The sequence below is a fragment of the Carassius auratus genome, chromosome 30, assembly GCF_003368295.1.
Source record: "Carassius auratus strain Wakin chromosome 30, ASM336829v1, whole genome shotgun sequence".
NCBI lineage: Eukaryota > Metazoa > Chordata > Actinopteri > Cypriniformes > Cyprinidae > Carassius > Carassius auratus.
The window spans coordinates 15487979-15514202 of record NC_039272.1 but is presented as its reverse complement, the minus strand read 5'-3'; the positions used below and the strand labels follow the sequence as shown (position 1 = coordinate 15514202).

Genomic DNA, 26224 nt, shown 5'->3' with positions numbered 1-26224 from the left:
TATGTTAAAACTGAGGGATGTGTTCGGAGATCATAGCCTTAAATAATACACAAACAGATCAAAATAACACAAATAGTACAATAAATGATTGAGGGTATAAGGATGTTAAATGATGCAAATATATATATGTAATACTCATTATTTCTATTGCTTACTTAATCAGTAGCAGACATGTTGCAGTGTGGCTACATGGACAGGGTGTTGGTAAATTAATATGTTTTTTCTTGTTCAAGAAGCTGTTACACTCTGATATTACCCAGTAGGTAAGAAAAGATGATTGCAAGTTACTTCTGTTTCATGCTGACTTTAACCACAAGGCTATCATTGCCACTTGATGAGTTAAAATAAGCTTCAAAGAGCTGAAAGAGGAACATTTATGATTCAATAAAGAAGAAACAGAACTGGCTTCAGATCAGAGGCCATGGGCTGTTAACATTATCAAGATACTTGTGCACATTTGTGCTCTTAAAGATGCTGTGCTGCAACTGGAGATTGAAACTAAGTGCAGCCCTTTTTCCCAAACACACACAAACATGTATATTTTACATTGTCAGCACATACTTGAGATTACATTAAATGTCGCCATGGCTTGCCAAGAGAACACCGAGATAGAATTTAACATAGCAAGTATATTATTGACATTGTTGTTTCAGAGCTCTAGTATTAAGACTGACTACCAGTGATGTAACACCTATTAACATAAATGCTTAACATCTTTAATGGAATAGTGCACCCATTTGTCTTATGTCAGTCTAAACCTGTATGACTGTCATTCTTTGAATTTTTTTTTTATATTTTGATAAATGTCAAAGGAAATACAATAAAAATGATTGGTTCTTTAAAACATTCTTAATTTGGAGGAAAACCATCCAAAATCTAAATTCTCTTTACTTTTCTAAAACTATTAAACTATTTACTAAATTTTATAGCCTAATACAATTTTAGGCTTCATATGTTAATGTATACACGGTTTATATATATATTAGGGCTGTCAAAAATAGCGCGTTAACGGCGTTAATTAGTTGTTTGTCGTTAATTACGTCAAATTTTTTTACGCATTTCACGCATGCGCAGTGTGACAAATTATTTAGTTCTGGAAAGTCTCGTCGATCTCTGAATTCTCAAGATAGTAACAAACAGCGGCGAGCGCCGCGACGAAAACACCGAAGAAGCTTAAGGTTTTACCCCAGTTACTCTCAAATACATTCATGCCAAGCTCGATAAACAGAGACGACTTTGGTAGTTGATACGCTGGAGCTTCTTCCTGTTATAGCGTCCTGTGTTTCTCACTGTGCATGCGCAGAACGCATACATGCAATGCAGCGAAAATTACAGCTGTTTGAAAAAGCATTTGCATTTTACTTGGTTTTACTGGCACTTGAAGCCTTCAGAACGTGAAAATATCGATCCTAAAGAATTGTGGCAGAGCAAATGAACACCTCCTAAAAACAAGAGTGCCCAGAGTGCTGCTTATGTGATTGTGGCGCATGTTTGTGTTTCTGAGTTCATTCTTTCGAGTTTCTCTATGCATAATTTCATAGATATGTGGCTATATTTAACCACAGGTTCACCTAAAACTCTTACACTATCTGTAGTTAAATGGCATGGTTTGATATAGTGGTCAGGTAAATTTGATTAAGTAAATGTTAAACTTTTGAAATTCAGAAAAAAAAGAACCACATATTGATGAATCAATACATGAACATTACGTATCTGTGTCCTGTTATTTATCCTTTGGTACGCATTTCAGAAAAAAAAAAATGGTTAGGATTCAGGTGTATTTGCAAATAGTGATTAATCATGATTAATCCACTGAAAATTCTGATTAATTTGATTAAAAATTTTAGTCATTTGACAGCCCTAATATATATATATATATATATATATATATATATATATATATATATATATATATATATATATATATATATATATATATATATATATATAATTTACTGTAGCAGTTTTGTAATCTAAAGAAGTGTTGAACAATAAACAGTAAAAAGCAGGGATAAAAAGTTTTTTTTTTTAATCCTATGATTTTATCATATGATTTATCCTATGACTTTTACCATGGTTACTAAAGTATTTGAAGTTACTGTTTGAGAGTGTGCACATGACAGGAAGTTAGTGTGCAAGACTGTGAATAATGCTAATAATACACTCCTGAGGTGCAAAACTGTCACTGGGGCCATACCCTAACGTACAAAAGCTTGTACTTTATTTATCACTAAAAAGTTAATATAGTACATATGAAAACAGTTTGATATGGTGCTGCCGCAGTGAAGGTTTTGTACTTTTTCTCCTGAGAGTACCGCAGCAGAGCTGTATTTGAGGCTAAGCGAATTACATCATTCATTAAGTTCAGGAATTCACATCTAATTAATATCTCGTCTTAGATACTACATATAATTTGGTAGTGAAAAGTAAAATTTTGACAATAATTTTATACCAATTTTATTAGTTCAGAGATGATAATGTTTTTTGTAAAAAGTTTGCAACTGCTTTTTATCACTTAATTAGAAGCACAACAATCATTTTGTCTGTTACACACAGGAACTTCAGAACAGAACTTGGATGTTTTTTTTGAAGTGCAAAGCTCCAAACTGAAAATGAATAAAGAAAATCACAGAGGACACTGTAGCAGCAAAACATTGTGTACATCAAGTATATCACTTTAGAATTGAACACCTGCCAGATTTACACAGACAACAATACATCATTGTAAAGTAAGCTTTTTCTTTTTCTACACAAATAAAAGCGTGAAATCTTGTTCATAGTAGGGCCAAAAGAGAAACTGTGAGATGCATAAATGTCAGATGCAAAGACCAGAGACAATCTGGACATTTGCCATTTTCCTTGTGGATTTGTTTCTCAACTCATTCCATAGGAGACGTTCAAGTTCTCATTGTTACTGACCGCTAATGCCCTCTTTTTAAGGCACAGCTCTTCTGTTCAGCAGCCCATTTACAATGAATTCAAGAGTCTGAAAAGGTCCTCAGGCACTGTCCCCCATGTCAGAGCACAGACTGTTGAGTGTTTCTGAAAATCCCTGGCAAAATGCCCTTCCTGTTACAGTGAGCTATTTTATGCTAATATAGATTCATAGTCATGATGCTCCTCATTTAAATAGGCAGAGATGAAGACCTACATTCACCCTGTAAACCAGCAAGTTTTGCTGCTGACATTCATTCAGTGTTGGTTAGTGAAAGATTTGAAAAATGGTAATCATTGTACAACAGGAGAAACTGAACAGACCACTTGAAAAAAATGCAGTCATTTTACCAGATAGAGAGGAGATGCAATAGAAAGCACTCTCTGATTTCCCCTGTTCAGGCACTTCATTCAGATGAGGCTTAAAGTCATGGAAAAATCCATGTTGTTGCCTTGTGGCCTTGCAATTTTCGACAAACCTCAGGGTGCTTTCCTTCAGGATGCTTTCCTCAGGTCAAACAGGGTGAATGCAATCAGCTAATACAGCCATGAAATCACACTGGGCATAATTTGGCAGCCAGTGAGATGTCATTTCATTTCTCATCTTATTAGGTCAAAGCTAAGTCCACAAAATGGCCTTCTTTGTGTTTGTCACACACCATGTCTGAATTTTAACCCCTCCAGCTCAGTCTGCCTGTCTGGCACAATTATTGTCATAACATTTGAAATTTCATCTTTGCCTAGATGAAAAGAGATGAAAGATGAACTCAAGGTGTCCTCCCAGAAGAAAAACACTCAACGAGAAGGGAAAAATCAGCCTTTCATGAGCATCGAATCATCTGAGCGCACAGTATCTTTGACTGGGTTCCATGAAATCACTAAGCACCTATAGATCGTACATTACCTGTGAAGAAGAGACAATGGAGAGAGTGTAATGTGCACACATCCAAAAACTTTGGGCAGGTGCTAGATCATATGAAACCCTTCACAGTCAATAAACAAAAATCGGCACACTGCCAGTACTGCTCTCAAAAATGTATAAAAGAACAATGTTTCGACCCTAAGGTCTTCGTCTTCGTCTTGAAACGTGATTTTAAATACATTAAATACATTAATCAATTAAATACATTAAAAAATCTTACATGTAAAAGTATATGATATCTAGAATATTAAGTCCAAAACAATAAAATGTACAGTATTCTCTAACACACACACACACACACACACAAACCTTCTCCAGATCTTCCATGATCAGATCCTGTTCTTTCGCGTTTTCCTTGCCTGAAGACTGGCTTCTGTCACCCAGACCCCTCCCACTGCCCACCGACACCAGCTCTTGGATGAGCACCTGTCCTGGTCTCGGACCTCCAGCCTCGAGTGCAGACTCCTTGGTCAGGGGCAAGTTGGCAGGTAATACAGCATTCCCCTGCAGACGGTGAGAGTAGCTCCTTCTCATCCCCGAATGGGCTGAGCAGAGCTGAAGCTTAAAGGCTGCCTTGAAACCTTTGCGAAAGTTCTCATTGAAAAACCCATAGACTATGGGATTAACGCTACTGTTACAGAACGCCAGCCAGTGGGCCAGAGGATAAAAATAGATGTTAATAATACGATGCTGACGCTCACTCAGGCTTGCGTAGTCACTCAGCATCATGAGTGCCCACAACGGCAACCAGGACAAGATGAAGAGCAGGGCCACCACTAGCAACATTTTAATGACCCGCTTCTTTTTCCGGGACACCAGCTGACGACTTTCATATCTGCTGTTTTTCCCAACGCTACAACCGGAGCCTGAAGTCCCAACTTGGCTCACAGGGACAGGCATGGATGTTTTGAAGAGCGTGATTCCAATCCGGGCGTACATGATGACAATTAGGGTCAGAGGTGCCAAATAAATGTTAGCGAAGAGTACTGTGGTGTAAATCTTGCGCATCTCCTGGTTTGGCCAGTTCTCACGGCACCAGTAGAAGGGTTGTGTGCTGTTGCCATCGCTTAGCAAGATAGAGACTCTGTGCTCTTTGGTGACCTGTAGCATGACACCAGACGGACACATGATGGAGATGGCCAGAACCCAGATGATGATGATGATGAGGGTGGAGGTGGAGATATTGAGCTTCTGTTTGAAGGGATAGACAATGCAGCGGAATCTGACACATTCATATAAAACAAGGATGAGAGTGTGAAGAAAGACATTAAAATGAGAGAGGAAAAGAGATGGGTGACAGAAAACGGAGCAGAGGAGATTGAGACAGAAACAGAAAATATGTGTTTCAAGAAAGCGTTTTAAGGAAAACTGTACCATAAATATAAACGTGAAGATAATTTTCACATTATTACATTATTTACATTTTAAATGAAGATTAGGGTCAAAAACAAAGATAAGAGATTACTTTTTTTTCTAAACAAATGTTTTCAGATGTAGCAAATCAGATTTTTGAAGATTTCTGACGGATCATGTGACACTGACTGAAGACTAGTTTAATTCAGCTTTGCCATCAAAGGGAATGAATTCAATTTAAACTGTTAGCACAAGAGGCTTCTTTTAAAAATAATTTTAAAAAATTCAGACCCCCAAAAATGAGTGGTAGTGTATATTAAACACATATACACAAAATTTTTTATTTCAATAATACTATTAAATACAACTATATTGACTGTATCATTATTATTATTTTTTATTTTTTTTGCCCACCTGTCAACAGCGATGGCCACTAGTGTGAAGACAGAGGCAGATACAGATATTCCCTGCACCATCCCGCTCAACTTACACACCAAACTGCCAAAAGGCCAGCCTGCAGGAGAAAAGTGAAGTATGAACAACAGGATAGAAATTACGGTAACACTTTAGTATAGGGTCCAATTCACACTAATAACTAGTTGCTTATTAGCATGTCTATTATTAACATATTGGCTGTTTATTAGTGCTTATAAAGTACATATAATGCATGACATCCATAATCCTACCCAATACCCTAAACTTAACAACTACCTTATAAACTATTACTAAGCAGCAAATAATAAGTTAATTGAGGCAAAAGTCATAGTTAATAGTGAGAATTGGACCCTAAAATAAAGTGTGACCGAAATTACATATTGTATATATATTCAGGAACCATTTATTTTTCATATAATACTTTAGACCAACATTCCCAATTTGTGACATCATTTACAAGCATCTGTATTGAAATGTATGAAATTGTTGCTATTTAGCCAACTTTTAAATACTTATTTTTTTTGTAATTTTACTCCCTATGCAAGACAGTTACTACTGTAGTATATTTTTTGTTTCCTACTCTTTGTTACTTTGTCAGTTTTATTTACAGTTAATGCAACTTGACATACAGACTTTACAATGTGGATTTTTTTTTATCTCTCCCATTTGGTTTTCTCTCTCATTTACTCTCTTTTTCACTTATTGACACCACTTTAACACATTCCCTTGACTCTTTCAGCTTACGAAGTGGAACTGGCACTTGTGTGTTGAGTGGTGTTAGCTAAATGGATTATAGAAGAGACTGATGAGAAGAACAGAGCTCAGTCACTTGGGGACCGGTTGTTTTTGTTCACCTCTTGTGAGATTAAACCCAGAAGATCCTTTTAAGAGGCTGATTAAAGTTGGAGATATTGTGCAGCAGCTGGTCAACGTGTGGGTATGAATAATGATGTGACAAATGAAGAGAGTTTTTTAAAATACAGATGGTGCAAGAGAAAATGAGTCTGAAGAACAGAAGAAAAAAATGGATAGAGATTGTGAGACATGTAGGAGACAGTAAGACAGCTAACGAAATAATGAGAGGAGGGGACCCAACAAAGAAAAAGACAAATAATGTCAGGGGTTATACAGTATTAAAGGTTTACTTATACAGAGAACTGAAAACAATCCAGATCCAGCCTAGCTTAATTATATGAATCTAACTGCAAATATATATATATATATATATATATATATATAGAGAGAGAGAGAGAGAGAGAGAGAGAGAGAGAGAGAGAGAGAGAGAGAGAGAGAGAGAGAATGAAAAATGTGGTGTTCTAGAAAGGAACATGTGTCACTTCTGATTCTTATGAAGATCATAGTCAGTGAAGGAAATATCCCACAGCTATTATTTAGTCATGTTGGCATGTTCACGTTACAGGACAGTTAGGGTAGACTGGAACGCAGCCTTGACTCAGTCAGAAACACTTGGTTCTGCTGTGGCTTCATTTGGAACAAATTACGTGGGCAGAGCAAAAAGAGTGACGTTGGTGTGAATATGACCACTCTTGTTCGTGTGGATTTCAATTGTTCTAAAAGGTGCAAATATATAATGCATTTGAGTTGCATTTTCTTTACTGTGTCGCTCAGCTCCACAACACAAATGAAAATTATATGACGTCAATTATTCAGTAATCTGCGTAGTTTTATGTCAAGTTTAATGTCACACTGAAGGTCTAAATGAGATTATCATAATGTTAACATTTAGAAATAAACATCCACAAAGTACTATTGGAAACAAAATGCTTTGTGAAAAAAAACTTTTGTTGTTAGTCAGACACAATGGAGGATGTTTATTTTTCTGAATCAGTTGTCTTGATTGTACTGCAGCAGATTCTTACAAAGGATTGTTACAAAGTTCATGAGGATTTAGATGAGGGGGAATGAAGAGTAATGGGTAAACATTGTCTCTCTGTAAAATACTTTTAGTTAACTTTCAGAGTCTGAGATGAATTTTGGTGGCATTAAGCCTACAGTTTCATGTTCTGTAAGTCTGTTGTAGGTCTGTATTAGACACATCAGGCTTTTACTGTTAGGAAGGTTGGAATGTTTGTTGTGAAACACGGCAAGGGGATCTTTGTAGCACTGCACAAAGTTCTCTTAGAAAGATGCACAGCTGCCGTTTGTACTGTTTCAGCTCCGTGAAGTGCTTTGTCTGAAGTCTGCATGAACTTCAAAAGATCCATTCGCCTGCAGCCAGAATCCTGTCATCTTGCATTGGTGAAATCCAAGCTAGTGCAAACTTACTCAACCATTTACTGTCAAAAAGCGTCTAAGTATAGGCTACTCTGTCAGAGTTTATTATTAGTTTGTTTTATTTCCATATTATAGAACATACATACAAGCTGACCAACCAAAGCAATTTATTTTGCAATTATGCTTTCACACCAACCCCTTTAGTAAATAATTGTATCGCTTAAATCTTTGATCATCGTATGGCACGTTGTAAACAGAAACCTTTTCCCCCACCCCTCATGTTGACAGAATTGTTTGTGACACAGAAAACAGGGCTGTTTCAAACTGCGTTTTTGAGACAAGTTTTGGTACACCGCCATTTAAATGAGAAAACTCTGTATGAATGAATTTGCACAAGGTTTGTCACATTAAAAACACCAGACAGACACACTTTAAATTTACATAGTAGAGCTGAACTGTGGGTGGAGGCCATTCATTTGAGAGCATAAATCCATCCTTTGTATTTATTTCATGACACAGTATATGCTGTGGTTTTCTACTGTAGATTGCATGGGGGACCTTACAATGTGTATCTGTCCTTGTGTCTGCTATGACCTGTGCCCCCGAAGGCCAGGAGAGCCTCAACTCATAATTAAGTTAAGAACAAGATATTTTTACTGTCTTAGGTGGGTTTTTGCCTTTTTAATAGTCTGATGTGATTCATGAGTCAGCAGAAGATCTGTTCATAGCACTTAATGTCAGTCATGAAGCTATATGAGCTCATGTGAATGAGTGAAATGGTGAAGCACACAACAGCAACAGGTCTCAGGTTCAGAACGAATATTACAAAATAGGATGGCAAATACAAGGACATAAATAAAATAAAACTAAAGCTGGATAAGAAGATAAAACATATAACATATAAAAACACTACATAAATGGAAAATAACACAGCAAGTGCACTATTGATACATTACGTTCTAATGTAAAAGCATGGAGACTATTCCAAAGCTTTGGGACAACTAATAATCTCTGGTTGGAAGACCTGAGAGATCTCACTGGATGGTGTTTCATCAAAACCTTGGAGAAAACACTTTGGAAGAAACAGGACTGTTTAGACTCTGATTTATTCAAGAGTCAAGGCTGTTGGTATGTTGTTCAATTCACAGAAGACTGAGGGTGTAGAAATAGGCTGGCGTGACAGACAATGTCACGTGGACTGTATGACCCTTTTCTGTATTTAACAAAGAAAACACTCAGTTCCATCAGATGGCCTGAAACCTGTTTGCAACTGATTGTTCAGATAAATTTGATGGGTTAATGACTTGTTACGAGTATAAATGGATTGCCATAGATGTAGAAGTGAAAGTGCTTTCGCATCTACACACAATAGCTCTGTCTGTGAGTGTCATTTTCCACCATCAATAAGAGCTCTGCTGGTGTTATATAAACAAATAGCATAATACTTATCATGAATATTAATATGTATATTGTTATGAATATTAAATGCATAATAAATATAATAAACAAACTATTGATAAAGAATCCATTTAAATAAATATTGTACATTTAGATTAAATTAATCTACATAATTGAATTATAATGTTAATCTTATTGAATGTCAATATACAGTTACTAATAGTAATGTCATATTCTGCATGACCATATTTGAGATATTACCCCATACCTAAACGTAACAACTACCTTACTAACTATCAATAAGCAGCAAATTAGGACTTTATTACTGCAGAATTCATAGTTAATACTGTAGTTAGTTTATAGTGAAACTTGGTCCCCACACTAAAGTGGGTCTCTTTGCAGTAATAAAAACTGTGGAAAAAAACATATACAATGTTTTACACAGCTAATTTTGTTATTTTGCATTATAAACTGCAAGATCAAGAAGGATTATACATCATTTGAAAAGACGTTTTGTGAATGAGAGTTTTTTTTTTCTGTGTTTATTTATTTAGTTATTTTACGAAAACTCACAAGATGCCTATTCCCTAATCGCATGTGCTCCCACTGCTGTACACAATCGGCCGGACAGTCATATACAGTAAGACTGAAATTTACATGGATTTTTATCATTTAATGCTAAAACCATCAAATCATATCAAGAAAAGTTAGTGGTCAAAACAGAGTTTATGTAATGTCTGTGACATTAGCATTTTACTGGCAATGGTTAGAGATCTGATGTGTTACTCTCTAGTCATCTTTCTGAGCTCAGCAGATACTGTATGCTATTTGCTGAGGACACAACTCCAAAGATCTCCAACGTAGACTTATTAAACTTATATTTACTGCGAATAAGGGTCAGGCTTTTTTCTTTAATCCTCTGAATAATGCCGTAAGGCTGCTGTCATGGTCTGCTTATGCTGAACCGCACACAATGGTATTGTCGCTGAGGTTCTTGGAATGCCTTGGAGTGTTTGGTGCATTGCATTTTCCAGCAGATCAAATACCAAATAGGCTCTGACCCTTGTTGATGTTTTTATGTGCTGCTAGGATGCAGCATAGTACACAGCTGAGAACAAATTCAACTCAACTGCTGTTGTCAGGTGATGTTCACACAAAACAGGAAAATCTTCCTGCCATATGTCAACACTTATTTTTGCTTTGCCTTGGCTTTGAAAGTGGGAGTAGTGAAGCCAGTAACATGGAGCTGTTACATGCGAGGCCTTAGGTGGAAAAGCAGCTCTGGTAAGGGTAAAACATTGGTTGTACATCAAGATTTATGTCATCTTGACCTAAATATTCTTTAGGCAGCTCATCTGCTGCAGTCCTGTTGGTGAGGACAGAGAGGGAGTTCAGTCGTTCAATGAGATTTGGCTCCTCAGCTGTTTGGTAGCTCAGAAAAGAGCAGCCATCATCAGGTATCACATAGAAAAGAGCATCTGCTAAATGCCATAAATTTCAATGTCACACATTTTTTATTAAGCCATAAGCAGGAGAAAATGCTATGAGTCTACACTCATATTCAATGCAGTCACATATCTGTTGAATCATCAAATGGGGTCTGACAGGATAGTTTACTCTCATCTGGGAAGGAGCGTGTAGCATGATGTTTCTGTTATAATCTTCTCACTATCCTTTTGTCACGGATATGTTTGTGATCAGTTTAAAAATTGTGTACAAAAAAAATGTAAAAGTTTTAATAGCTACAAGTGTATTCAGGCATCACAACAAATGTACAATATCTAAAAATCAGCTAAAGTTTGATTGTTATTCAATGTTATTAAATTAGTAGGGTTGATGAACTTTAAAACAGCATTTGATGATGGCAAAGATAACAGTGCTTATGAATGTGAGTCACATATGTTACATATACTCTAAAATACATTTTATATCTTGAATTTAATTATGTCTTGAATTGACATGTGAATAGTGCGGCATCAACACTAATCATTTTTAAAATTGTCAAAGTTATTTTAGTTCTCTTATCATTTACCAATGTTTCTACTGTGCAGAAAAAAATCCCTTATATCTTTTCTATTAGGGTTATCTATTTTATGTAAAGGATGGAATAATATCAGGAATCAACAGTCACGGGCGGACTGTGGATCCAATAACCAAGACTTCTGTATTTGTTTTAATGCTTTGTCAAAGTTTTCTATTTACAAAATGATTTGCAATACTGAAAATTGTTGCAAATCCCACTGCAACGGAAATGATTGACAGCTTAATTATAAAAAGGAATCACTCTTTGATTGCTTTCTGTATATATTATCTTCATAATTTGTACAGATGTTTATTTTTTCATGCTGCTAAGAGGACCAGCGGCCACTGACTGTATGCACTGCAGACACAAGAAAACAGCATTTAAATGCAGAGTAAATCTGTCGAAAAGCCTCATGGATTCAAGGCATCTATATAGCCTGTGGTATAATTTATGCACATTTGTTCAAAAATAGCCTGTATAGGTGGGTTTTTCATGTGATGTAGGCCCATTGTGATGTAAAAGTTTTCTATTACTTATACAATGAACACACATGTTGAGCTACGTGTCTATTGTTTTTAAATGTCACAATTTGTATGTCAAACAGGTTGGCTTGGAACAGTTTTAAATGAGTGCTTCTGTTGGATAATGGGTTGGGTGTTCCGATAAGTAATGTATGTGTGGGGTGGGTTTACTAAACAGGAAACATGCAGAACTCTGCACTATACTGCACACATCAACACATGTTTTGCTGATGGATATCTTTATTGAGAAATTGCAGTGTGGCCATAAAAAACATAGCCTGCCATTTGGTATTTTTTATTAGATCAGCGATGGATGAAGATGATGATAATGGGAAATTAAACAAGCACAAATGTTGGCATGGTTGTTTGTTTAGAGGTGAGTGTGGTGGAGAATGAAATAGGATGTGTTATGCAGACATCAATAGTTTGATGTGTGATGCTGTGCTGGATTGTGGATGCTGGTCAAAACATTGAGCTTTGAGTTGAAAAAATTAGTGGAATGTTTGAAACAAGCTCAAAAACACTGATTTGAAACAAAAGATCCATAAATGTTTCAGTTAATTAATACTTACAGTAACGATAAAAAGAAGTAGGCTATATAATACAAATGTTTGACATGATATAGTTAAGGTTTGTCTAAAAAACACAGGAAACATTTAATCACAATAACAAGAATGCCTTTACCTGTGATGATATTGTCCACCAATGTTGTAGGCATGCAGAAGATGCCAACCAACAGGTCACTGATAGCAAGGTTGAGAATGAAGAGATTGGTGACCGTACGCATGTTCTTGCTCCTTAGAACAATGAAGCACACCACTCCATTTCCCACCATGCACACAATAAAGATGAGGAGGTAGGATACTATGAAGATAGCGGACACCAAGGGCTCATGCAGATAGAAGTCCACGTAGGTGACGTCTGGATAAGGATATGGACGAGAGGAGGTATGGTTCACTGAAACGTTGTGGCCGTTCTCCACAGGGGAGAAGAATGGAGATGATAGAGTGGAGTTTGGGTCCATTAGTTTCAACGCCATCTTTCTGAGGAGAGAGAGAAGAATATCTGACCTGTCTTTCATCTACATTTCATAAGGTGGCCTATATAAAACAAATAGCAATGATTAGTCTTGAAAAGACAATGCACTTTTAAAAATATTAACGTAACTAACTATCCAGTATATGATCCTGGAACCCTCTTTCACATTAAATCGAAAATAATACTTCCACCAACTAAATACCCTTTGCCATATTCCCACATGGTACAATGAAATGTTATTATTTTAATGAACTACTTTAAAAGGTGTGCACAAATACGCTCTCATTGCATCCTCCCTCTGCATTAAAATGCAGTATGCTTTAAATCTAAATCCTATTCCATTATCTAACCAACTAGTTGCTTGCAGTTGTCTGTGCTTTACATAGCTAAAATGGGGAGGTTATGAATGATTTAAATTGTAGTCACATTTGGAAAATAAACTGCATTATTTATGATGTCACTTAAGAGTGCTGGAGAAGAATCTGTGCTTGGTTACAATCTTTAATCTGAATGGAAAGCAGCTCCGTTCCTCTGACTTGAAAGCTTGAGGCGAGGTCACATATTCAGATAAACAAGTGTGACATACAGAATATGACATACACAATGCATGAAGGAAATAAGGCAGATGGATTATTGAGTCTTTTTTCCCACTCCTCCTAATAAATAGTTTAAAAAGCAGAGCAATTGCTGCTTTTTGTTTATGCTTTGCAAACTATAGTTTTTTATGAAATAAAAATACTTTGAATGTGAATTCTAGTTGAGGGATCTGTATGTAGTAAAACAAAGACTTGAAGAGATGGGAGCAATGAGGTGTAAAAGCTCATGTTCAACAGAGTTAGGATGTGACAGCACATGTTTTTATTGAATTATTTAGTTTTAATTTCAGAAATGAAATGTCTCATTGACTCTTGTTGACAGAGATCTCTAATCATATTTCACAGCAGTCTGATGAAGTGTTTCTAAATCGCAGATGGCGTGTATAATTCATGGTTCAATTCACATGAATTTACTGTCCTTCTCACCTTCACCTTGACTATTCTTTGATGACAGAACAGTGTTTTTCTATAAAAGACACATGCGACCATATTAGTGGCACAAAACAGCTATTTCAGCAAGTGTAAATGTGAAATTTAATGCTTCAGATACATCAGAAAACTAAAGACAATATGACGGGCTACAAACACTTAAAGCTAAAAAAACAAATAATGCACTTGAACAGATGCTACAATGCTGCCAATGAAAAAAAAGCTGCCAAATACATTTGAGTGATAAACCTTCCTTAGTTTGTTACTGAAGTGCATGCAGTCATTTTTTTATAAAAATACAGAGCGTGTAGAAACAGGCTTCATTTATTCATAAGAATGAAGTTCTTCTATAGCTTATTTTTAATTAAGTTGACTCAAATTGAGGACAAATTTCAAGCAACCACTAAAAAGTTTAAAAGAGTAAAATAATAATCAGTATATGACAGGTTTAAAATGCTCAGAGATCAATTAAGCTGCAATAGCCTTGAAGTCTGACCTTCCTAACTCTTGATCAACACTTCATGTAAATATAAATGACCATGCATCAGTTATTTATAGTCTGTTTTGACAGAACTTAATTTGTATTCAAAGTCATTTTCACTTTCAGATTGCTGCTGCCTTATACAATTGATGTGATCTATGTTACTGTGAATTCTGAAGGACATGATCTCCCCAAGCATCAAATCCCATGCAGCTAATAGTGAGCAGATGAGATGTAAATTATGATTGGTTTGACACTCAATATTGTCCACCCCCATTTGAACTTTCTTGTTTTCTGATTCAAAGAACTGTCTTTGGGTTGAATGGGTTGGACTGAACAGCAAATGCAAATGCAAAAAGGGGGGGGGGCATCCCAAAAATGTTACAACTTTTATTGTAATACAATAATCATAATAGAGTATTTGCTATAAGTCCCTTTGGCACAAACAACTATATATCAAATCATATGTCATCCTGAAACACTGTCACCATATTTTATACAGTTAATTTCTGGAAATCACAGCAAACATATTTTTTCCATATATTTAAAGGATTAGTTCAACCAAAAAAGAAAATTAGGCTGTGTTTTACTCATCCCCGAGGCTTCCTATCTGTATATGACTTTCTTATTTCAGACGAATCCAGTCAGAGTTATATTAAAAATTGTGCTGGCTATTCCAAGCTCTATCATTGCAGTCAGCGGTTGTTGCAGTGTTTCAGTCCAAAAAAAGTTAAATAAAAAGCACCTATCCATTAAAAAAAAAGTGTCTCAAACAGCCCTGGAGCTGCCTCCGTGTACAACTGTTTTGGCGCAAGCTAGATTAAAGTGATTATTACGTTTTGAGTATGGATATTTTTTTTACAAAAACACATGGATTCACTACAGGAGGCCTTTGTGAGACATTTTTTGTTATGGATGAGCATTTTTTATTTCACTTCTTTTGGACTGAAGCACTGCAACATGACAGAGCTTGTCATAGCCAGAACAATTTTTAATATAACTCCAGCTGGACTTGTCAGAAAGAAGAAAGTCATATATATAAGCCTAAGATGCCTCTGGGATGAGTAAAACACAGCCTAATTTACATTTTTGGCTTAACTAGCCCTTTAACAAGATATTTTTACAGTGTACATTTCTTATTTCTCTTTTGAAAAAGGCTTATAAACCAGAAAAAATAATGGCACAGAATGTACCTGAAACAGAAAACACTGAGGTGTTAATGCACTTCAATGACTTAGTCATAATCATAAAGTGTATAAATGCCGTATTTGAATTAGGCAGCATTACTCACACCTAACCCGTCTGCTTTGTGCTCCACTGCTTTATTTTCTGATTTAATGGTATTTAATCCCCTTACATCATTTTTTTTTCTTCTTAGAAGTTCAGTTAGAGTGAAAATGCAGTTTTGTTTTTGAAAAGCAAAACCAAGAACAAAGACAATGATTTGCATTGATATATTATAAAACCAATTTAATCCTACTCTCTCAGGATTATGAAGCAATACTAAAAGTGTGCCGACGTTCATGTGTGCTGAAGTCCCTCATGCTTTCAAGCGCCACTTAATAGTTCAGTGACATTCATCCATTAAGCATGAAGTCTTGCACACCGATGGACCAGAGACAAGAACTGACAAGACCAACATTCTTTTGTCAATTTGCAAAGCAGCTGCACAAAGCTTGCATGAGCACTTCAATGTCTCTGTACAGATTTTGAGGCAAATGTTAATGGAGAGAGCCTATATCATCTATGATGAATTGTGGATAAAAAGATGTAGAAGTCAATGTAAAAAAGCCATCTGGTAAATGAAATTCTTTTGCATTCAATAACTCTGCTGAACAGTGCTGATATACAATGAACTGTATTAAACAGAGATAAACTGTGCTTCATTGTTTAGTAACGTATAGTACGCACATCTGTCCCTTCTGCCTAAAATATAAATGCCTTTCCAGAACAACCTGATCATTTCAGTGAGTCTGAAAAAGAAGAACTGATTTCAAAGCCCAGATATGTATCAATGTGTTTAACATTGATAAGATTTCTGATTCAATCTTAAGTCCCAAAGTATAGCTGAACTTTATAAGTATATTTCATATGGCTGCACATAAATATTTTGAACTATAAGAGAGATTTCTTAGATACTATGGAATAAAATGTATACTATAGATATATTCAAAAAAACATGTTGTAAATACATGAGAATAAGAAAACATTAATGTTGCCTTAAGCATGAATTGTTCTGTAAGAGTATGCTAAGCTGACATATTATCCTACTGGCTAGCAAGGGAAAATCAATGAAAAGAAATATATAATCTTATGCGAAACGCATAAATATACTTTTGTGTGTGTGTGTGTGTGTGTGTGTGTGTTCCCCCTTCAACTTTAGAGAGAAATACTTTCGTGTTTTCATTCAGACATTTGGCAATTATTTTCAAACATCCTCTTTCCCTTTATTTCTATCCTCTATATCCAATTTATATGAGGAGAAAAAAAATATTCAGAGACTGAAAATATTTTAATCAGCCATATCTTGTTGGAAGGGTTCCATAACAACTAGCTAGATAAACAAAATATTATTTATAAATTATAATATATTCTTTTTGTCAGTTCATGTCACATTTATTTACATAGCGCTTTATACAAGACAGATTGTTTCAAAGCAGCTTTCTATTATTCATGCCAGTAAAAATCAGCATTTAAGTCATACCCATTGCAAGGTCTTTGCTAAGGGCAGATCAAACTGTTTTGTGGATTCAAATGTACTGTGTTTCTTAAATGATGACGCATGCAGCGGTACACACTGTGCCTCCTCTGGAGTGTTAACATTAAATCTTACCACAGCTTTCTCAAAGCTCCCCAACCAAACACTGCAGCAATTTCACCCCAAATATCATTGCACTGTTTGATCAAATGATTGAATCCCCACTTATCTTTGTTATAAAAACTCTGCATCACCAATAAAAACACATCCAGAATTTCAACTTTGCAGTTTATCTTACAGACAACATCTAAATAAAGACTTTGTGTTGCATTTTAAGGGTTTCATTTGAATTCTAAACCATCTCCATGTGCTCAAAGTTTCAGTTATTTTAATTTTAACATTATGTTCATCACTTGAAACTACTGCCTCCACAATTCACCGGCTATTAAACGATTTTATAAAGAATCTTTAACTATTGTTTTAGTAGATCATTAATTTGCTCAATTAAATCCAGCCATTATTTATAGATTATAAACTAACTTATAGCACATCCTATAAGGTAAGGGTGCAGGGGATAGATGAAGGCAAATTCAGCAAATGATACACTCAGAGAGCTGGTTAAAAGTGCTACATCTTACCTAGAAAAAGCTAAGTCTTCCCACAGATTCCAGATATCCTTTAACCTATAATAATTGAAGTTATTGACTGATCTGATCTGTTTTGTCATAATATTGTATTTATGTTCATGTATCTTCCTCGTTTGACACATCACACTGACGTGTGCTGTCCTCTGCTGGAATGAAGCACAATGACCCATGCCACTGAAGGTAAACAACGCGATGCTACAACATCATTTACAGTGCAAATGAGGGTAGGAACTTAAAAAAAAAAAAAAAAAAATATTTTACTTTAGTAATTTCATCAACTGCGCACTTTAAAGCGACAAAATCTGGCGCGACTTATTTCCACGGACAAACAGCATGATGAAGCGGCAGAAGCACTAACTGTATGCATAAACTTAGGCTACAAGAAATATATGAACGATAAAATAATAAATAATAATGCAGGCAATATATTTATAAAAGTGCTAGGTGTCCATGCAAAGCTTAACATAGGCTAAAGCATTTCAAAAAGAAAATATATAAGCTAACCAATGAAAAAATAATCAATAAATGAGAACATTTATTTATATTTTGTTATTTATTTGTATTGATATAGCCTACATTTCAGTCAGTATGACTGCCAGTAATATTTCATATTAAAATCTAGGCTACATCGCGTAAAGTAAATAGCCTAAACTAATGCAAATCAATCTGAAATAAAGCCATGCGATTTCAATCACGTCACGTGATCTTTGAAAACAATTTTTTTCCCTATCCATATACAAACAATAAAAAAAAAAAAAAAAAAAACAGCAAAATAAACACATCACCTTCTATGAGACGTTTCCACTCGTGATTCAGAAGAAACTCCAGCTGCGCGCTGGTTAGTAAACTGCTGCTTCTGCACGCGCTGCGCTTCTACTGTTTAGACCTGATGGAGAAATTCCCGCCTGCTGCTGCTGCTGCTGCTGATGCTTTTACTACCGAGAGGAAAAGAGGAGGAGAAACAAACTGCACACGAGCTGCAATCCACCCTAAGTGAATAAACACGCCAAAAATTTCTTATAAAATACTATAAACGGAAGGGGAAAAAAATCGCATACCATTATAACACATATGACTTTTGTGATGTTCTTGTTGAGCCGCTTCTTCATTGCAAGTTAATTTTAATGTCAACTGCTTTGATTTACATTATTTATCACCATAGCAACTTTAATAGACCTAAAAAAAACTTATTCCACGGACAAACCCATCAATTTCAACCTATTATCCATATCTTCAGTAGGCTAGATTACACACCTATAATAGAGTGAGGTTTCTGAGAACCATCTCAAACATTAAGTTTCAAGTTTCATAATATAATTATAGATTCAAATGTGCTTTTGTGTGACATACCATGTTAAAAGAGCTGACTATGTGGGATGGGGCTACATGGGCTTTCTGCATGATTGTGTTTATTTTTTGCCATAAGGTGCCCTCAGGTGTTTAGGGTAGGTTAAGCATATCATCATGGACATTAATAGTTTCAATATTTATTCTCAACATCTTGCCTCCAAGCAAGTAACAATTTCCAATAACACTCAACACTTTTACATGAAAAGTTTGAAAATAGGAGTGGGAGTTACAAACTGAATTAATTAAAGGGGACATGTATTTTTAAAGTTCACTTTACTGGTGTTTGAACATGGTGTTAAAATGTATCTCGACAGTGTGTGTACACAAACACCACATAATGATAAAAACCCACACACACAGTTTTTTTTTAATCCCAACATATAATAAGCATTTTCACAAACAGTTCACATATTCTGGGCAAATTGACTTTGCCTAGGCCTCTCCCAGGACTGTTGATGAACACTGCCGTTTTAGCATAGACGCGCCCTGAGTGAGCTTTGAACATTTTTATTTATTTATTTGCCAGTGTTTTGACACCAGAGCAGGTGTAGACAAGGCTCTTAAGTCATTTACTCCTGATATCTGAGCCACTGAAGACCCAGTGGATTACGTATGTTTTTTAATGGAATGTGCCCCGATCTACATAAATGCATTTATGTTTGTGCAATTCATTTGTGATCCAGTTTCACCAACAGAAGGAGTTTAAGTCTCTTTTTTATGAATCTTTGCAAATCGCCTTTCCTAATAATGTGCTAGTTATCATGTTCCACAACGAATGCGGCTACCCCATAGAAAAGAGGTTTGGGGAGAGCAGAGATCATTAGCATTTAAAGGGAAATGTTTGAAAATGGTCCCTGTGAAAAGAGCTGTTTTGACGTAAAAAGGGTGTTGTTTTATGTTATATACCTTTCATGAAGACCCTAGAAAAATCATGTCAACTTGCGGGAAATGGGCATCTGATGTCACCTTTAAAACACAAAACACAAAACAAACAAGGAACATGATAAATCACACTTTAGCAGTTGTATTTTCTATGTGTCCTGAAAAAAGGAAGTGGCGAAAGAGGAAGGCATAAGAGCTTGAGGTAAGCAATTTTATGTTTTAGCACCATGTCGCTTTGATTTCATGTCCCATTTTTATTGGCTGGTCAGTAAATGTGGATCAGTAAAAACACTGTGCGATGATCTTGCTGTATCGTAGGCTATCTTTGATCACATGACCATGACAACGAGTGCCTTTGAACTTCTCTCACTGTGCGACACAGGAGCCACGATCACAGAGATCGCCACGCTTGTTTCACAATGCCAATCTTTTGTCTGGGTCAGACAAAAATTGTGCAGTGTGTTCAGGGCTTAAAGCTGCAGTCCATAAATGTAGCCTCTTTGTCGCCATCTCTGTTTGAAACCTGCAATTGCAGTTATTTGCAGAGTTATTATCTTCACGTGGGCTGTGCATCTGCATGGCTCACCAGAGCGAATGAATGAAGTTTTGAGTAGTATGTGTGGCAGTCAATCACCGCACAGGTGTCGATATTCACTGTACTTCAGAATCACTGATTGTATGTCTTGGAAGTATGACCCAAATAAGAATCTTAATGTTAACAACATCAGTTGCGTGACTATGTAATTAGTGTATATTAGCGTCAACTGTAGACCACTGGTGACTATGGGTGGATCTTCAGTTGTTACTGTTGGTTGTCATATTGACATTTCTGTATTACAATCCTCCATCAAAATGATAAGTTTAATTATTCCAGCTGTTCTGACAAATGCTAATGATCCTGCAGCATCCTCACATGCGATATAGCCTCTAGCCAGAACTCCTTTTTTATGTTTACAGACGTGATGTAATGAGACAAAGTTGAATGGCAACATTCAATAAAACCTACCAGTACCACTCAAATGAGAAATTATCATTACAATCTTACTGTTGTGATTTGGGCTAAGTTAAGGAGATAGTTTTGAACAGTGGCTGGTTATGAATTTGCCCAAACATTGATTTTGGATCATTTTTTACAAAAAAAAAGTTACGGAATGCAGCTTTAAGTATTCTTGTTTTCATAACTCTTATTATGAATAGTGTAGCACAGAGTCCAAGGAACAGCTGGAGGCTGTTATTCTCTGAGAGCCAAAATCTACTATGTTTGGTATGCTACTGTATGCTGGAATAAAACATAAAAAAAATAGTTTATGCACTGACATGCCATCAAAGTATGTCCTTTGTAATTTGTAAGGAACTTTGAAATTGGGCTGACAAAGTTGACATATCAAAGGACAAATATTCTTGACGAGACTCAAATGCACACCTTCATTTTTCTTTCCCTCTCTGTACTAGTCATTACACCAATCCAATATCCACCACACAGTCAGAAACAAAGTAATCCACTTCCATACCAATATAAAACATATGCTAATGCTTTGCATCAGTTTGGAATCCAACATGTACATGTTCCTGCATGGCAAATTTTTTAAATTATCTGAATCAGAAATATTGCCACTTTCCCTGTTCTATATGTGGAATATGTTTCAATAAGACAGAACTAGACTTGCTTATCCAATCATTATATACAACAGCCCAAGTTATTATTTCTATCTAAGTGTTGTTGATTAAATGTCTTGGTTATCTGGTGTTGTTTTCATAATGGCTGGAGTTTCCATCCAAGTGTTTCCACTGCATTTTGCTTTTAACTATTGTGACATCACTTTTGGGCACAGCTATGATGACTGAGAACAAGAGATTTTGAGACCTGAGCAGTCACACAAAACTCCAAAACCTGAGCACAGCCTGGATCAATTCCAAGACAGCTTGCAACTCAGTGCCACCCACATGCCTCTTCTAACAATCGTCATTGGAAATTCAGTGGGCCCCTGAAAAAAAAAGAGACCAAAAAAAAACAAAAACAAAGATGACCCCCTGCTCAGGCATGAACAACAAACCATCCTGGTCATAATATGAAAGCCAATATTGAGGCACTATGTGTAGACGAAGATGAAGAAGAACACAAAGTGTCATTGTAAGACAAGTCCATTAATGGCATATACTATCACCAGACTGCAGAGGTGGCTGAGACACTGGGAAATTGTACCAGTGACTGGAAATGGCAGACAATCCACCATCTTATAAGAGATATGAACAGAATATAGACCACCCTCTAAATAAATGATAGCATGCATTGCTACAGGCATACACTTTAAATGAATAGGATCTTCTGGATAGCATATAAGGTAGAGCTGATAATAGAAGTGTTACATCACAGCAAAAAAAAAATAAAAATAAAATTGAGACTTATAGTTTATGGTTTATTCAGCATGTGATTACGGAAGCAGAATAAGAATCTGAGTGTTTGTCCAATAACAATAGAAAGCACTATACTTCTTGCCACTTTTCACTCCCAAATATCATGCTCTCTTTCCAAGGGAGTCCCATATATTTTTGTTTAAATACCAGTTTGTATTGCATGGGGAAAAAATAAGTATGATAGCTTACTTAGACAAGTTGTTTCTAGAATTAATTGGCTTTTATATTGTAATTGTATTAAATAAATTAAAATTTTGCCTAGATTTTAATTTTATTTTACATTAAGTTGAGAGAACTGTAGAGATTCATTCAGTTTAAATTGGGCTGTCATAAGAACAACATAATCACTTTATTTCCAATTATTTATTTTTCACATTTCATGTGAACTCTCCAGCAAGGGGGGGGGGTGACAATAGTAATGCAAAGCTGTTCTCAGGACCACATTTAAGACAATAATATTTCTTTGAACACAAAGTGGAACTGGAAACTGCAACTGTTTAAAAAGTTTAGGTGTTCAGTAGATTTAATCTTTTTTTCATCCATTAATAAAACAAAGAAGATTTCAGTTGATCTGTCATAATTGAGATGTGACAACATTGCAATTATACAAAAAAAAAAAAAAAATCTACATCTAAAATTAATGTACGTAATGACTCGTTTATTTCCAGGTGGTGAAAAGTACTTTCACAAGCTACTTTTGATCTGGACATCATTGTCTGAAATCAGCTGTTCTTCCCGTGTAAGTCTGAAAAAAATTAAACTTACTGACATCTGCTCTTGACTGGCCATATTCCATTTGAAAGATTACCTGCCAATTGACAGTAATTTGAACCTAAATCTGTTTCTATATCTACTGGTTGGTTGTGGCAGTAATAACTATAACATACTTCTTGTGAAGGGGGTTGGACTGCTGACAGCAGAACAGTTAGTCATTGCCTGTACATTTAGTGCAGCGGGTAATGGAAGACTGGAAGACTGCACTGGCTGTTCCAGCAGTGGACAGTTTGAAGGTTGTGATTGTTGAGAGCTGTCTCAATGGGGAATTCAGTTTTCTCAGCTGGAGTTTTCAATACAGCAGCTAGACTGACAAGAGATTGCTGGAAAACAACTGGTGCTCCAGAGGTAGAAAGCCACTTTAACGTATTGTACATGTCCACATTCAGGGACTTGTAACTGTACATGGACTGGTGTTGCAGCAAAAGTTCAAAAGAGTACCAGGTGGTTTGTGGCATCTGTTGAAAGGATCCCCACACACAAAAAAGCAATATGGTTATAAAAAGGATCTATATATACGTCAGGATATAAAAGTGCCTTCATGAAATTGTTGAAACTGACAGAAACACTTTTTAAGTGGTTAAAATAATACCCCTTGCTAGAACTATCAACTTTAACATATGGACTATTTGTTAAAGCAAGGCACATTATGTCACAATTTTTTTTGTCAGTTAAAATAAAACAGATTATCATGCCGTTCTCACCTTGCTTGCAACTACTGTTTATTTCACAATTAATGTTAGAAGTACAACACAGCCACTTTAACAGAACACTGAGAGGAACTTTTTACCAATTCTCGATTGAGATGACACAAAAATAGCAGTGTAGCATTCAGTCACAGCATGTCTACTTAGACACTAGTTAGTGTATTTTAGTACAATGAAGGCAAAGGCTGTAATTATTTACAGCAGTGTAACAGCTCAAGGACCTAAAGAAGTTGTTATATGTATAGGCTTCATACAGCATCATACAGCTAAATTACAGAAATATAACGGTGTTTATAAAACTGCTATACTTTCATTATTTGCTAAAACCCCCTCAGACTGAAATCTTAGAAATAGGTCACATGGAAAGATACATGAATGGTGCTCCATATAGCCTGCATGTGCCTTAGACAGAGACTAAGTCTGTACTGAATGTTAACAGAAAATTACAAAGTGGACTTCAAATATACAATTTGGGAACATGTCCATCGCAAAGGAGGAATAACAACAAGGGGTTCAAACAACTGACAACATCTCCACATGTAGTTTTAATATCTCCATTAAATGAATAGTCCAGGCGAACCACTGCACAGCAAGCCAAAAACACGTTTTCCATATCCCTTAAAGATGATACAAACTTTATCACTGTGTACAAAGGACAACATTTCTCACTTCACCTCAGATTTTTTAAAATACAGGGAATTATACTCTAATACATAAACAATTTAATTAAAACTTGCAGTCACTCTCTGGCTTCACAATAATCCTTTAAGCCGATGACATAGCATATCAAATCTACAGCTGAGGGAGCAAGTTTTTCTAGCACATGTTCTGCTACTCCTGCCAAGCTGATGTTTAATGAAGCAGTCTTGTACTCCACACACTGCCAGTCAATTACAGTCTAAGTGAGTCCAAACACCCACAGGCTTGTGACAGTGAAGTGTGTTTAATGAATCACATGTGTAGAATAACATGTGAAAAAGTGTTGACTGATTAGAAGTGCACTTCAGAAACTCAAATAACTTCTCAACATGGAAAAATAAATATTACTGAAATATGGTGTCATTGGGATTTGTGTATAAATATAATGGCTTAGGGGAATCAATCTATCAGATATCACATCAGCACCCTCACCTTGAAGTGATCAAAGTAAAAGTAGGGACACTTTTGATTTATTCTAAATATTTTACCAAATAAAACAAATTTGGATCAACTTTAAAATTATAAAATTTTAATAGACTCCCAATGTTTAACATCTTTAAATGAACCCCAAAGAACAATTGAATGTTTCATAAAAATAATCTAATATTCTAATATTTGAATAAATCTAAATGATAAATAACAGCATTTGCATCTTTGCATCTTTAGAAACCCTAAAAATATCAAATGAATAATACACGATCATGCAGTCCAAGCATAAAGGCAGAAAGCATCATAGCACAGAAAAGGGATTGCTAAAAAGAATATGTTTTTAATGACTCAAATCATTTTGAGACAGATTCACAAAACAGAACAAAAATGCAAGAGAAAGAACTCAGTATAGTTTGAAAGTTTATTTCAAAGTTTATTACAGATGCACAACACCAAAAGAGCCAGCAAACAATATTCAATAGAATCCTCACATAATAATATATATATATATATATATATATATATATATATATATATATATATATATATATATATATATATATATATATATATATATATATATATATATATATATATATATATATATATATATGCGTGTGTGTATGTGTTCATTATAAGTCTAGGTCTCCTTTTGTTATGAACTTTTTTTGTCCTCAGCTTGTCCTAACCATGGTAAACATTACTGTAACATTACTATATGATTAGGTAATAACTTGTATAAAATAAAAATAAAAATAAGAAAGAAAACTGAAAACAAAAACAGAAATCATTTGATCTGAGAGATTAAAATGTCATACCTTTCATGTAAGAAAAGCATTTCAAGCGGAAAATTAATGTTTTTCACCCATCGGTGAAAGACATTTGTAAAAAAAAATCATGGTACTGTATCCATAGAAGCCTGCAATATTTCCAATACTGGTAACTATGTTAATGTAACTGTAAACTGTTAATATAGATTAAAAACATGGATATGCTCATTAAATGCAAAACAATTGCAATATCTGTAACATGTTTTGCACACTTATTAATTTCCTTAGGTATAAAAAATAAAATAAAATAAAAAAACAAAGCATGGTCAAGCACATTTAGCATCACAATTAATACCCTAAACATAATCTCTTCTCAACAATATAAAACACATAACAGGCAAATAAAAGATACTCACAGGGATTAAATGAAAATTACCTTATTGCTATACAATTAAAGGATTCTTTTTCTGAGGGAGTTTTAGAGAACT

At 35.4% G+C, this 26224-nt stretch overlaps 1 protein-coding gene across 1 annotated transcript; it reads right to left on the bottom strand.

Moving 5' to 3' along the window:
• Positions 1-2654: 2654 nt before the first annotated feature.
• On the bottom strand, positions 2655-18625 carry LOC113050026 (neuropeptide FF receptor 2). Its single transcript, XM_026212742.1, has 5 exons — positions 18496-18625; positions 12506-12864; positions 5624-5723; positions 4166-5078; positions 2655-3838 (listed from the first exon to the last, which is right to left on the bottom strand). Exons 2-5 carry the CDS (start codon positions 12858-12860, stop codon positions 3821-3823), a joined length of 1386 nt encoding a protein of 461 aa, XP_026068527.1. The 5' UTR covers positions 12861-12864; positions 18496-18625; the 3' UTR covers positions 2655-3820.
• Between the last annotated feature and the right edge of the window lie 7599 nt (positions 18626-26224).

Excerpts from the sequence above, each read along its gene's own strand:
- LOC113050026 (XM_026212742.1), bottom strand. The coding sequence starts at position 12,860 with ATGGCGTTGAAACTAATGGACCCAAACTCCACTCTATCATCTCCATTC. Across the intron at positions 5,724-12,505 it reads GGTGGACAATATCATCACAG|GCTGGCCTTTTGGCAGTTTG; the intron begins GTAAAGGCATTC and ends TTTCTCCTGCAG. Across the intron at positions 5,079-5,623 it reads GTGGCCATCGCTGTTGACAG|ATTCCGCTGCATTGTCTATC; the intron begins GTGGGCAAAAAA and ends TGAATGTGTCAG.